General features: G+C 37.6%; 1 protein-coding gene across 2 annotated transcripts in view; it reads left to right on the forward strand.

Annotated features, from left to right (window-relative positions):
- The window catches only part of CDKAL1 (CDKAL1 threonylcarbamoyladenosine tRNA methylthiotransferase), a 436,369-nt gene that overhangs the window by 157,057 nt on the left and 265,861 nt on the right, over positions 1-13,451 (forward strand). For both annotated transcript variants that reach the window (XM_083825860.1, XM_083825861.1), the window contains one exon: positions 3,813-3,933. In XM_083825860.1, coding sequence (XP_083681986.1) covers positions 3,813-3,933 — 121 coding nt within the window. The remainder of the gene's footprint in view (positions 1-3,812; positions 3,934-13,451) is intronic.

A 13,451-nucleotide genomic window follows, 5' to 3' on the forward strand; every position in this document is an offset into this window, starting at 1 on the left:
TGTTGTTTAGCCTTTTCCATATTGAAGATGACAAAATATTATTTTTAAGTTTTCTTGAAATAAGTATGGAGGAAAAAAAGATTTACAGCATGTGAAAAAGTATGATTCAATGTTTATCAAGTTATGTTTTATTAATAGCAACAATGCTGTAAACAGATGCTTTAGTGATTACTTAGAATGAAACAAAATAGTCCTTGTATGGAATAAAGAGAAAGGATTTAAGGTCACATACTGTAACAGGATTTCTCTCTCTTTTTTTTTTTATTGTTAAGTGTGTCTGCAATACAAATTACTGTAGTTGGTTATGGATGTGCTGTTTGCTTTCTGGAAGCACTAAACTTTCTGCTAAAGCTCATCTCCTAGTACTGCTGTTATTTTTTGTTTGTTTGTTTTGTTTTGTTTTTAATCCTATGGTGTCTGGAGTGAAAAGTACTGGGATAGTACCATACTTGAGTGACACACAGGTTTTGCAGCCTCATATTAACTTGAAATGTAGTGTCATTCAGAAGGAATATGAGAAAACCTGTAGCCATACATACTGTGAAAATAAGCTGCTGTGTTTTGTTCCCAGGCTGGAGACACCCTGAGCTGGTGCACTGTGCTGGGATGGGATTTTGCCAGTTTTAATCCAGCTAGGGGGCATCAAGTGATGTTCGTAGAAGCACAGAATAATCAAGGTTGGAAAAGACCTTCAAGGTTATGAAGTCCAACCATCCACTTGACCTACTGAGTCCCATCGCCAAGTCCCCGAGTGCATTGTGCAGTCCGGAGCTGTGAACCATTGAGTGATCAAATGGCAGGTGGTAGCTGAGGTGGAATTTCTTTCATCAATTAAGAAAGCCTCTGAAGGAGAGAGAGTCTGAGTCTTACGGACCCTAGTGCATTACATTTTACTTGAAAATGTCGGAGGATTTTTTTTCTAACATTTATGGTATCCTACTGAACATTTAAAAGAAAGATTTAACAAGATTTTCTAGACTACTTTAGTGGTTTTTTTGGCCTGTTTTCCTAAGAAAATGGGGATTATAAAGTTGTGCTTCCGAAACAGGTTTGTCATTATATCCATTTCCCTCTCTCCTTGCCAGTTTTTAGTCCTTCAATAAATTTCAAACAGTTTTGAGACAAGATGCATAGCCTAAACGATATTCTTTTTCCAGACGTTTTGTGAAAAAGTTTCCTTTTTTAATGTTCCCAGCATGGGAAAGGCAGAGCATGAGCTAAATTCTAACTAGACAACAATAATTCACTGGGCTTTGTGAGGGAACAAATTCAGAGGAGATCAAGCTCCATTGATTCTGCTGAGATACTAATTGTTGGGAAGGGCGGTTTTTGTTTTTTTTAAACTTCATCATGGTGGTCTGACTGTAGTTCTAAATGTAAGAAATTTGAATTTTGTGTGGTTATTATTTTTAAGCCTGATTATTTAAGAATACTGTAAATTGTTCAACGATATTTTCAACCATAAATCTAAATACATTTTTAATATGGTAAGACAATAAGTACAGTTTTAATACGGTAAGACAATTGAATATTTAAAAACTGGATAAACTGCCTTATTCCAAATAAACTGTACTGTTAAGAAATACAAAAAGAAATGTTCTCTGCTTCTAGTTCAATTTGTATGCCTATGATAATGCAATCACTTTTTGTTATACAAGTAAATAAAATGGCGTCATGCTTGTGACTCCTTAATGAAGCATTAGATTTGAAAATGATTGTATTGTGAGACAATGATATTGCTGGTATTGTCATGAAAAGATAGAAATGAATAATTTAGCAAATGTTAATAGCACAAGAAGCGTATTTCTAAGTTCACAGCAGGATGTAATGAATTTTTTCCCAAATGCAACTGCAAAAAAATAAACTTCCATTTACTGTTCCTGACATCTACTTTTAGTATTAACCATTATGATCTCAAGCCAGTTCTGCTAGCTTCTTCAGTAGATCAAACTTTTGATCGAAAATTTTGTATGCATCTTAAAAAGTCTGAGAAAGACAGTATACCAAAAGCAGTTGCTTACCTGTTGTTACTGCTGTTACGATAGCACAGAAATAAATCCAGAGTATGAATGCCATATTATTAATAAATTAACTAAAATCTCTGTAAAATAGGTAATGTAGAAAGACTATGACTGATGGATGAGTTAGTTTTGTAAATAGCTGTTGGTAATGCCAGCTAGCAGATTTGGTTGAGCGTGGTTTTCAGTTGGTCTGAGTTTGATATCTAGATTGCAGTGCTAAATGTAGTTCAGCTAGTACTTCATACATGCTTTCTGTTCCATCCATCCTCACCACCTGACCTTTTTAAGATAGTTTTTTTTCTTCAATTCTGTGTAAGGAATATCCCATGTATTCTAGCTGTAGTTACATGTATTATTTTTTCATTATTTCATATTATTTTTTCAAGAGTTTTTCAGCTTCAAGGGATATATGCTTTTTCCCTTTCCTTCACTCCAAGTAGTGGTCATTTTCCATGTCTTGTTAGTTATCAAGCATTGATTTCCCTTGCTGTCTGTTATGGTCTATTCTGTTTGGGCTTTTTAAAGTAACTGATGCAAGCTTTCTGTTTGTTTTTTTTTTTTCAATTGAGGATATTTTACCCGAACTCTTGCAATAATATACACTCAATTACTATTCTTCTTCATTGTTAGATTTTGCTTCAGATTTTTTAGTGAAGACCGTCATCTGTGCTCTTAGAATGTATCTTAGAGTAAGTGGTACAGTTGATGTACTGTTGCAGGCAGCTGGTGGTAGTATCTGTATTTTGCTCTCTGGATATTACTGTTTTCAGGAGAGGAGTTGTGGGATGGTTTTCAGACCTGCAGTCTCCTTGGGGTGGGAGGAACGTGCTATGGGGCTGTGCATATGATCACCTCTGTAAGTCTAGGGCAGTAAGAGTGGGATGATCCCTTCCTCTCTGCTTCAGTTCACTGGTTTTAGCCTCTTTCACTTAGGGTCACTAATGCAGTAGATTTGTTATTTAGCAGGGTCTTAGTGCAGCTGCTCTGCATGTGTCTGCGTACTCAGCTGGTAACACAACTCTCTCAATGTCCTTCAGGAAACAAGATTTGTAGGAAAAGAGCAAAGCTGTCACGGTAATATGCCACAGGAAGAGAACAGAGGTTAAGGGGAAAGTTGTCTCTGGATAGCAAAGAATTTGCAAACTAAAATCCCTGATAATTATAGAACAGAGGTAAAATAAACAGTAAGTGCCTCCTCCCAAAGCTCTCTACTGCTTAAAACCCCTTTTTGGCCCTAGCCCATCTGACTTGCTAGAATTTAACTGGGGAAGCCAATGCTGACTGTAAATCTTGCTTGTCGGTTTAGCCATGAACATGTTATCAGGATATACTTCAGAGTACTTCCTGTCAGACTTGTGTAGTCAGGCAGCTTAGACTCAAATATGTTCATTCGCCAGAAAATAAGCTTAAAAAATATTTAGGAGTCATTTGTTTCCTACTAATTTAGTTTTTGTGGAAAAAATTATTTTAATCCTGCCATACTATTTATTTAAATATTAAGATGTTGATATTTGATTGAGAATCTTAAAACGAAACTGCTTGGATCATTTTAATTGAATAAACAAGAAAATGCAAGTGTGAAAAGATAATTGGATGAAATAATTTGTTCATTTTCATATGATTTATTTTACCTGTCATTAACTCTTCTTGAATGCTCCAGCTGGTGGAAATAAATTATTACATCTTATTCTCATTTTCAACTTTTGAAGTATAAGCACTGCTTGTGAAGAAGAGCAAATCAAAACAAATATTGTACTTTGTACTCACTGCATTTTTGTGCTTCTTTTGAAGGTCATTCTGTGAGACTGCTGGGTCAGAAAAAGGATAATGGAAAACGTTTGGGTGGAGCACGACTGGATTTGCCAAAGATCAGGAAGAATCCGCTGATAGAAATCATTTCCATCAATACAGGGTAAGAATTTTCTAAATTTATAAAATATTCAGGACTGCTGAGGAATTCTGTTTATCTCTTTCTGTAGACCTGGTGTATAACTTCTGAGTTACACAGGAAGAGGTAGGATGACCACTTGTAAATAGTAAATGATTTCAAATGGCATTCTTTCTGGAAAATAAATCTCTGCTTATTTCGGTGCAAGACTTTGCTGTTCAGGGCTGCATTTAGTCACGCAGTCCTCTTTGTTCATCTAACTGTGTCTCAAAAGAAAAAATCCAAAAAGCATTTATTTTTTTCTTTTTTTTTTTCCTTTTTATTTTCTTTCTTTCTTTCTTTCTTTCTTTCTTTCTTTCTTTCTTTCTTTCTTTCTTTCTTTCTTTCTTTCCTTTCTTTCTTTCCTTTCTTTCTTTCTTTCCTTTCTTTCTTTCCTTTCTTTCTTTTCCCTTACCTCTTTTGTCTTATTTTTCTGGAATATCACTTCTAATTTACTAAGATCCGTAAACACTTAATTGTCAACCCAAATGTATAAATGGCTAAATTAGATGTATTTGTTTTTTTGCCCCTCTAATATATTTCTAAGAGTTTTCATGCTCATCTTTAAGCCTTTGCTTTGTTTGAATAAACTAGTCTTTGCCTATCAAGCAACTGTAGATGCTTATTTATCTATAAGATTATGAGAATTTTTCTGCTCTTTATTTCTGCTTTTAGGAATTCCATCTGTAATCTCCTTTCCCTTGATGCTTTCCTTTTCTCCACTCCACTCAGTTACCTACCAGTTGGTCAGTTTTCTAAAAACACAAACAAAAGTCCCTCACACCAGTCCTCTTCCTATTTTTCCCATCTTTTTCAATTTACCCAGTAATTTCCCAGCTGGCAAATATGAAGTGTGCTACTCTAGGCATCCCAGGTAGGTGAGAACTTATTGTCTGGAGGACAAAAAAAAACAACACAGTGGTAGACCTTAGCTCCTGTTTTGAATTTAGTCTAGCACTTTCATAAATGTCTCATAAACCAGTTTACCTACTATCCCTTTTCTCTTCCTTTTCTTTACATAATTCTTCCTTCATAATTTGATGTAAAATCTAGTGCTCTATTTAGAACAGAATATCAGTTCAAGACATAATGTGTTTTTTTTTTCTTCCTCTGTCCGTAAATGTATGGGTGACTTTTTCTTATTTTTGTATTGTAATACTTTTTTAAACTTCAGAGTCATGCATTGATTGTTTTTGAAGTCTACATATGAGCTCTTCTAGCACAGTTATTTGTAGTGTTCTAAATTTTTCTTTCCCTGTTGTCTTTCCTGTAAATGACTTTTCTGTGCCTGTGTGATCAAAATCCTTTTCATGATTAAAAATAAGCAAAGTATTCTTTTATATTTGGTTATGTCTAAGTTTCAGATGATATCCACTTTTCCATTGATATTTATAACAATCTAATGTAGTAATACATTTCTAGTTGTAAATGTCGAGGTTGTAAACTAATTTATCCATGGTCTTGCTTACATGTCTTTTGATTTCTAATAGTACATTGAAGATAGTAAAGGAAATAATAAGTTTTACAGGGTTATTGCTAGCCAAATTATAGAAGTTAGCAGAAACAGGCTACCGTAGGGTGTATATACTTACCACTAGGCAGCTGATGAATACCAACTTTTTTTTTTTTGTACAGATTTTTTAAAATTTGTTCTTATCTTGAACATGTTTTCATATTGGTTAAAATAAACAAACAAAAACCCTACAAACAAACAAAAAAGCTATTTTAAAAATGATCAAACTGCAGGCCATTAACATCTCCCAAAGATGTTACCTTGGGAAGACCTTTTATTTAGGACATGACAGTTTACAAACTCTTATTACTTTCATTATTGCTGTTATTGCTGTTCTTAGGTCAATACGATATGTATTTTATACTGTAGAATAACCTAAAAAATAGTAGAAGCCACAAAATAGATTTATTTCATGGAGAATGAAGTCAAATATAGACCAGAGTATTGAAAACGGTGAACACACAGGTCAGTTGTATGAGGCAGCTGAATTACCTTGCATCCTATTCTTTATTACAAAGTATGCTCAGGGAATCCTTTCTCTGTTGAAATGCGTGTTATTACTTCCTTATTTCCCCACTCTCTTCTCCTGTGTATTGCAGGTGACTTTTTTGGTTACTAGCACGGGGTTTGAAAATTAAACTGTAGCTGTACAAAGGCAACAGCATTCACTTTTCTCAAACTGGAAAAATACAACCGGTGAAGAACAAGGCACAGTATATGTTATTTGTTGTGATCTGACTCTGTTCATTCTATCAGCTTCGCCTCAGTAGTCTGCCTTTGATGATGTCTAGTACGGTGCTCTTTTCTGAGAAATGAATTTGGATCAGACTGGAAGGTCTTAAAATAAAATAATAAGAGATACCTAGTTAAAAAATGGTGATTTCCATTTGGGAAATACATTTGTCTGGGGCCATTGATTGATAGAGTCCAGGATCAGCTTGAGCAGGGCTGCTCGGTGAAGGAGGATGAGAAGGAGCCGGAGGGTGCCACCAGCCCAGGCAGTGCCCTCACCACCAGGACACCGCGCCAGGTGACCTCAGCCCTGCGGGCAGTGCTGGCACCGGTGGCAGAAGCCATCAGCAGTCCCAGACATGGCAAACAATTAACCAGAGACAGGGTACAGGAGACAGGCACAGGGCTGGAAACAGGCACACTAAATCCAGGGGAGGGCTGGGGACACAGGCCTGCGCCTAACTGGGGCTCCTCGCCCAGAGGGGTCTGGTGGAGATGGCAGCTGGGGCTGGTCGGGGCAGTTAAGGCCTGTTGGTGCCCTCAGGGCTGTGACAGATGGCAGTGTGTTACCATTCAGTCTGAGTCTTAACCGGCGCTCGGCCTTTTCTGAGAGGCTTGTTGGGACATGTGTATCCCTCAGCCCCAAAACACTGGAGTCATTGATGGCTCATGCTAACCCCTTTCCCTCTTCAGTAATACAAGTAACTTTATGTATGTGGACACCTGCCAGCTGGAACTGTTCTTCTGAGAGAGCAGGAGGGCCAGTTTATTTCTGGGAGTCTGTAAGCTTGCTGGCTACAAGAATCAGAGATCTCATAATAAAGCTGTGTCTGAGAACATGGGCACAGTTGAAATGCAAAAAAAATAATCAAATAAGATTTGATTCTTTACTCAAGATGGTGTCAAATTCTCCCCTGTAATTCTGACTTGGGGCTTTTACTTGTTGATTGTTTCTTCCCTCAAGCATGCAGGAGAAAAAAATTCTTGTCCCAAAAGATTCTGTCCTTGTATACCCATAAACTTTTTTCTTGCCCATACATGAATGCATGCACACACACGCATGCATCCCTTTCAATGTTAGTTTTCCCTGGACTGCTGTTGTACATGAGCCTGCTCAGCTGTTATGTCTAATGAATCGTCTGTCCTGCCAAGGGACAAAGACATTGTCTCCTCTAGAGTATGCAGTCAGTAATAATAATAATAATAATAATAATAATAATAATAATAATAAAAGACACAGAAAACGCACACAAACTAGATATGGAATATCTGTGGAGGTAAGTGCTGCACCACCCATTGTGAGGCAGCTCAGGGTTCTCACACTGTAGCATATTTATCCTTAAAATGGTGTTGCTACATCTTTAAAAGGATCTGGTCCAATATTTGATTTTTTTCTGAAATTTTTCTTTTAAGTATGGTTGCTCTGTTTTCTCATTTAGAAATCCAAGCTATCATTATCTGTTTAATTTACCATGGCAGTTTGTGATTCTGTCAATAAACTGTGACTCCAGAGAAAACCTTGCATCCCAGGAGCAATGTTTCAGAGTTCTTGAGTACGTTCCCAAAGACTCTGTGGTGAGTACCACAGTAGGGGCACAAAGGACTTACCAGACTTCTCTGACACACTAATATACATTAATGAATCTTAATTTTTCAATGTGTCAAATACCATAAGGAAGCTTTACTATCCCAGTATCCTGTATAAGCTTTAGGTTGACCTCCATAGTCTTCCCCTAATGAAAAGTGTCAATTTCTTCCTATATTGTTTGCTTTTACCCATTATTGCTTAGAAAAATTACTTCAATATTTTCCATATCAATCAATCATTTATTTTTTTTTCTATGTAAAGGGCAGTTAATAAAAATCCACAATTCTGGCGGAGTTTGGATAGTTGTATTGATATCTAGCCAGTTCTGCAATGATATTAATAGATTGGAGCCTAGAAACAGTGATTTGTCCCCATCTCCCCAAATCATTTTCTGCTTTGAATTAAGCAAACCTAGTTCCATCTCCATCACTTTTTTGTTCATGTCCTAAGCATGTATTTTGCAGATCATATTGCTGAAACAGGCAAGGTAATAGTAGAACAGCATGTTAAATGCTATTTAGAGAAAAAGCATAAAGCTATTTACTAATTTCCTAATGTGCTTATTCCATCTGCCAGTTTGAAATAAGAAATATAAATGTTCTGAAATCCATTTTGCCTTACAGCTTCATTTTGGTCTATGGAAATATCTTTCTCTTCATGATCTAACCTTAATTAGTGCCAGTCTCATAACCTATCTACCCACTCAGGCAACTCTTCAGTGGGATGAAAACCTGGTCTTCCACCTTTTAATAGAGTAGTTCTGTATCCTGAATTCTCTATTTCATAGCTTGGACTGTTAGTTACAGATGTACCTGTGTTGATGTACTATGGCCTTAGCTCCCCTTTATCCTGCTGCTGCCACCCATGTACACTTCAAGTGTGATTTTATTTGTGCTTCGCCTGGTTAACAACTTTGTTGGTGACGTGGACAGTGGGATTGAGTGCACACTCAGCAAGTTTGCTGATGACACCAAGCTGTGTGGTGCGGTCAACACGCTGGAGGGAAGCATGTTGACTGCAGGGGTACCATCCAGAGGAACCTGGACAGGCTTGAGAGGTGGACCTGTGTGAATCTCATGAAGTTCAAGAAGGCCAGGTGCACGTCCTGCGACTGGGCCTGGGCAATCCCAAGCACAAATACAAGCTGGGTGGAGAATGGATTGAGAGCAGCCCCGAGGAGAAGAACCTTGGGGTGTTGATGAGAAGCTCAACGTGAGCTGGCAATGTGCACTTGCAGCCCCAAAAGCCAATCATATCCTGGGCTACGCTGAAAAGAATTATACTTAGCAGGTCGAAGGAGGTGAGACCCCACCTGGAGCCCTGTGTGTTCAGCTCTGGAGCCCCCACCATAAGAAGGACATGGACATAATAGAGCAAGCCATGAAGATGGCCATAAAGATGATCAAAAGACTGGAGCACCTGTCCTAGGAAGACAGGCTGAGGGAGCTGGGGTTGTTCAGCCTGGAGAAGAGAAGGCTCCAGGGAGACCTTATTGCGGCCTTCCAGTACCTAAAGGGGGCCTACAGGAAAGCTGGGGAGGGACTCTTTATCATCAAGTGGAGTGATAGGACAAGGGAAAATGGTTTTAAGCTAAGAGAAAGTAGACTTAGATTAGATATTTGGAAGAAATTCTTTACTCAGAGGGTGGTGAGGCCCTGAAACAGGTTGCCCAGAGCAGCTGTGGATGCCCCATCCCTGGAGGTGTTCAGGGCCAGGCTGGATGGGGCTTTGGGCAGCCTGGTCTGGTGGGAGGTGTCCCTGCCCATGGCAGGGGGTTGGAACTGGGTGGTCTTTAAGGTCCTTTTCCAACCCAAATCATTCAATGGTTCTATGTTTCTATGCCTTGGGAAGCTTGAAGGGAATACAGTATGAGTTCTGTGAGCTGAACATGAGCCCACACTAGAAGCTACTGTTGGGTGGGTTGCACATGCATCCACTGAAGTGCTTTCTGTACTCTGAAGTTTCTGCCTTTTTCTTTTTTTTTTTTCTTCTAGAGCAGGTAAACTATTGTGCTGCTGATGTAGCTGTCTAGAAGAGAAATCCGAGCACATATACAGGATGTTCAGAAACAAAAAGAAGAGAGCTAAGAACTGTTACAGTCCATGATAAGTTGCACTGGGGACATACCCAAAAAGTCAGGTCTCTGTCCAAGTTTCCTAATTTTCTCAGTCACCTGAAAAGACTGTGAATCTCTTGTAGTCTCATGGTCTTGTCACTTTTTTTTTTTTTTTGTGAGAGTGAACATGTGTAGTAACGTTCTTAGAAGCTTCTTTAGAAGTCCTTGATGCTTCTTGTTAGTTTTGTAGTATTTTTCTATGCTGTGCTTTGAAGTTCTGTGTTGGTGGTCATTCAGAATGTTTCTAAGTTGATGATGGATCCAAATATAGCAGAAGAATTTATATACATATCTATATGTAGTTCTGCTTACAGTACAGTTAATTTTGTGACTCAGGTGATCTAAAATTCATCATTAAACAGATAAGCTGTAGAGTTACTGTCATCAATCCTGACATTCACAGGCAAGAATATTTCACTGGTTATGAATTATGAAAGGTTAAAATTCCGTGCTTTCATCATTTTCTGTCATAAGCAGTTTTTCAGTTTTATGATGAGTTAGGGAATATGAGGAGGATTGAATTTTCTTCAAGAGTTGCATTTTAATTTTATATGAGGTCACATAATATTCTCTCTATAATATTGCATTTCAGCATTTGTTTAGGATCAGGTAATCCTACTTTTTTTTTTTTTTTTTTTTAATTCTGCCCCAAAACGACAAACTTAGAGCTGAAAGTATTTCACCTTATATTTTTAATGTGGATATCTGAAAGAAATATACTTGATTTAGTTAACTTTTCCCACATTCTAAAAATTCATAGTGCTGCATGTTTTTCTCCTTGCTATTGATGGTTATTATCTAGGTATCTGTGATGCCATTAGATAACAAAAAATGTAAAAAAAAAAAAAATCTGATAAGAGATGAAAGTCTTTGGTGGTATGTGTAGATTGATTTTGTTGTAGGTTGTCGTTGAATCAGCACATTTCAGACTGTTCTCATTATTAAAAGTGGATCAGATTCCTTCTCTTAAATTACTGTTGATGGTTGATATCTCACAGACAAGAAATATCAGCAACTTTCCACATAAGGCAGTAGGTAGGGAGGCAGTGGCATCATCTCAGAAATAAGGGGCTTACAAACCAAAAGATCTGGAATGAATTGTGTGACTCTGTTTGCGTCCTCTGATGGAGGAATAATTACTGCTTTGGAGTCATTTGATGCCAGTAACACTGGCAGATGTGTAGATCCCGGTTAGAACAGTATTTATTCATTCGTCAGCCTAAGGTTCCCCAGTGACGGAAATTGAGGTTCTTGGGCATGCTTGAAGAAAAAGAAATTCATCAGTGAAAAATGCATCTAGTTATTAATCTGAGAGTGCTGAAACGAGTTAAGTGTTAACCAGGCTCAGATGCAGGATCAGAGCCTCAGGGACAAGTGACACAGGACTGAACTGTAGTGAACACAGAGTTGGGAGACTGCTCTGATGAATCTACCTTTCTTCAAAGTTTAGGCTCTCTCTTTCATTTTTTTGGCAGCTAGAGTAAGTGACTGGCTTTGTTGAGATGTTTTTTTTCCTTCATGTTTGTTCCATACAAGTTGTTCTTGTCCAGTTTTATGACTGGGATGCTAAGCAGCTGCCTTACAGTGGCTTGGGCTTGGAGTAATGACCCCACAATATTCTGCTCTTCCGCTCAAGCGTGTCTGTCTTCTCCAGAAGTTGTGTGCTTTTCCCCTCCTGTTACAACACTACTTTTATATGAGACCAGTCTTACCTGGGCACATGGTTTAGTGGGTGATGCTAGTGGTAGAGGGATGGTTATACTTGTTGATCTTGGAGGTCTTTCCCAACCTTGATGATTCTACGATCACAGTGGCTGCAGATCTACACGGTTATTTGGCACTGTACAGGCCCCTATAAGAAATGGAATGCGGTCATAAACCAGGTGGAAGTGAGTTATTAAAAAAAAAAAAAGTCACTCTGTGCTGATTAACTACATATTTGCCATGGTCCAGTCTGGCTGAAGACCAATCATCTCTCATTTAAAAAGGCTGTTTGACAAAGTAGTTTACAGATCAACTAGTACGCAGAAGAATTTTTCTAATTAGGATAGCAAATTACTATTTGGTAATGGCCTTAAAGAGGGGCCCTAGTTGTGACTGTTAGATTCCTGACTTCTTGCAGTGGCCTGTTCTGCCTGTCCAGAATTTTGGCTAATTGAACAGTGGAGCTAGATTTTTACCTTTTTATTGCATTCATCAAACATTATTGATATCCGTGGGTCCACCTCTTAGATGTGATGTGAATGCATTTTGGCTTCTCTATAGTTGGGATGAGTTTCCTAAAGGCACTATCTGGAAGCCATACCAAAATATCTTTGCTCAGGAAAGGATATTGTTGCTTAAGTCTTAGAGCTTGTGAAGCCTTTGCCCTCCTGTGCTGAAGTTAGTGGGATATTTCAGTAATAATCTGAAATTCAGTTCAGCAGAACTACCACTATTTCTTTGGCTTTCTGTGTTTATTGATGTGAACTCAAATCTTTTCCTCAGTACAGTATTTTCCCTAGATAAAAATACAAAGAGACGTGGAAAACAGACATCTTTCTGGTACATGAAAATTTGAATTACCTAATATTTGACCATGATACTTGTTTTCTGTCAACTGCTGAAATACTTTTGTCTACTCAAGAGTCCCGCAATGTTTTCAACATTTCCATATTCTCCTAAAATGCTGCTGCATCTATCTTGAATAAATAGAGAGCCTGAACTACATATTTTGTAAAATCATTGACTGAATACTTGCTTACAGGATGAATTCCATGTCTTCAATGTAATTGATTTAGTTTATTCATGAATAACCTACAGATTTTATGTATTTTAATGTTTAACCCTTCAAGATACTTATGTGTCACATAATACCACATACTATATTTATTTCAGGATAAATGCTAGGAGCAAACTCCCAAGAGAATATTGTGATGTGATTACTTTGGCCCTATCTTAGTCTAGAATATTTGAATGGACACTTTTCATAACTGTTTAGCTTACCATCAATGACATGACAGAGTCTATCATGTCAGTTACCCTCAGAAAACATAGGAAGTAGAAATCTTGAAAAGATGGTGTATATACTTTTGAAAGGTAACCTCTCCACTAGAGCTTTTTTGGTTTTGTTTTAGTTGATATTTGCATGTGCATATATTTAGATACCAGATGTACTGTACACTAGCCATGTATTTCAACTGTGCATGTATGATGTATCAATCTGTTTTACTCTGGAACAATTCACAAAATAACTTTCACAATGAGAGTGATAGGTGGCACGATTGTGTGTATCTATATGGGAAGGCATTTTGATTTTAGTCGTAACATCTGAAAAAGCAAGTATTTCAAACCTTGCAGAAACCACACTGCTGTAACAGAGAGAAAAGGAAAAAGAGTTGTTTACAACAGAAAATTTTAACAGTCTACTTTATTGCCTAAGGTCTGTTTCCACTGCAACTTACTGTAACTTGCATCCAAGCTTATTATTTCCTAATTAGGTATTTAAGTAGAGTATTGATTACAGCCTTTAAAAGATTGTTCTTTTAAAATTATTACTAATACTTTGTAATTAC

Source organism: Anser anser, assembly GCF_964211835.1.
Source record: "Anser anser genome assembly, chromosome: 2".
NCBI classification, from domain to species: Eukaryota; Metazoa; Chordata; class Aves; order Anseriformes; family Anatidae; genus Anser; species Anser anser.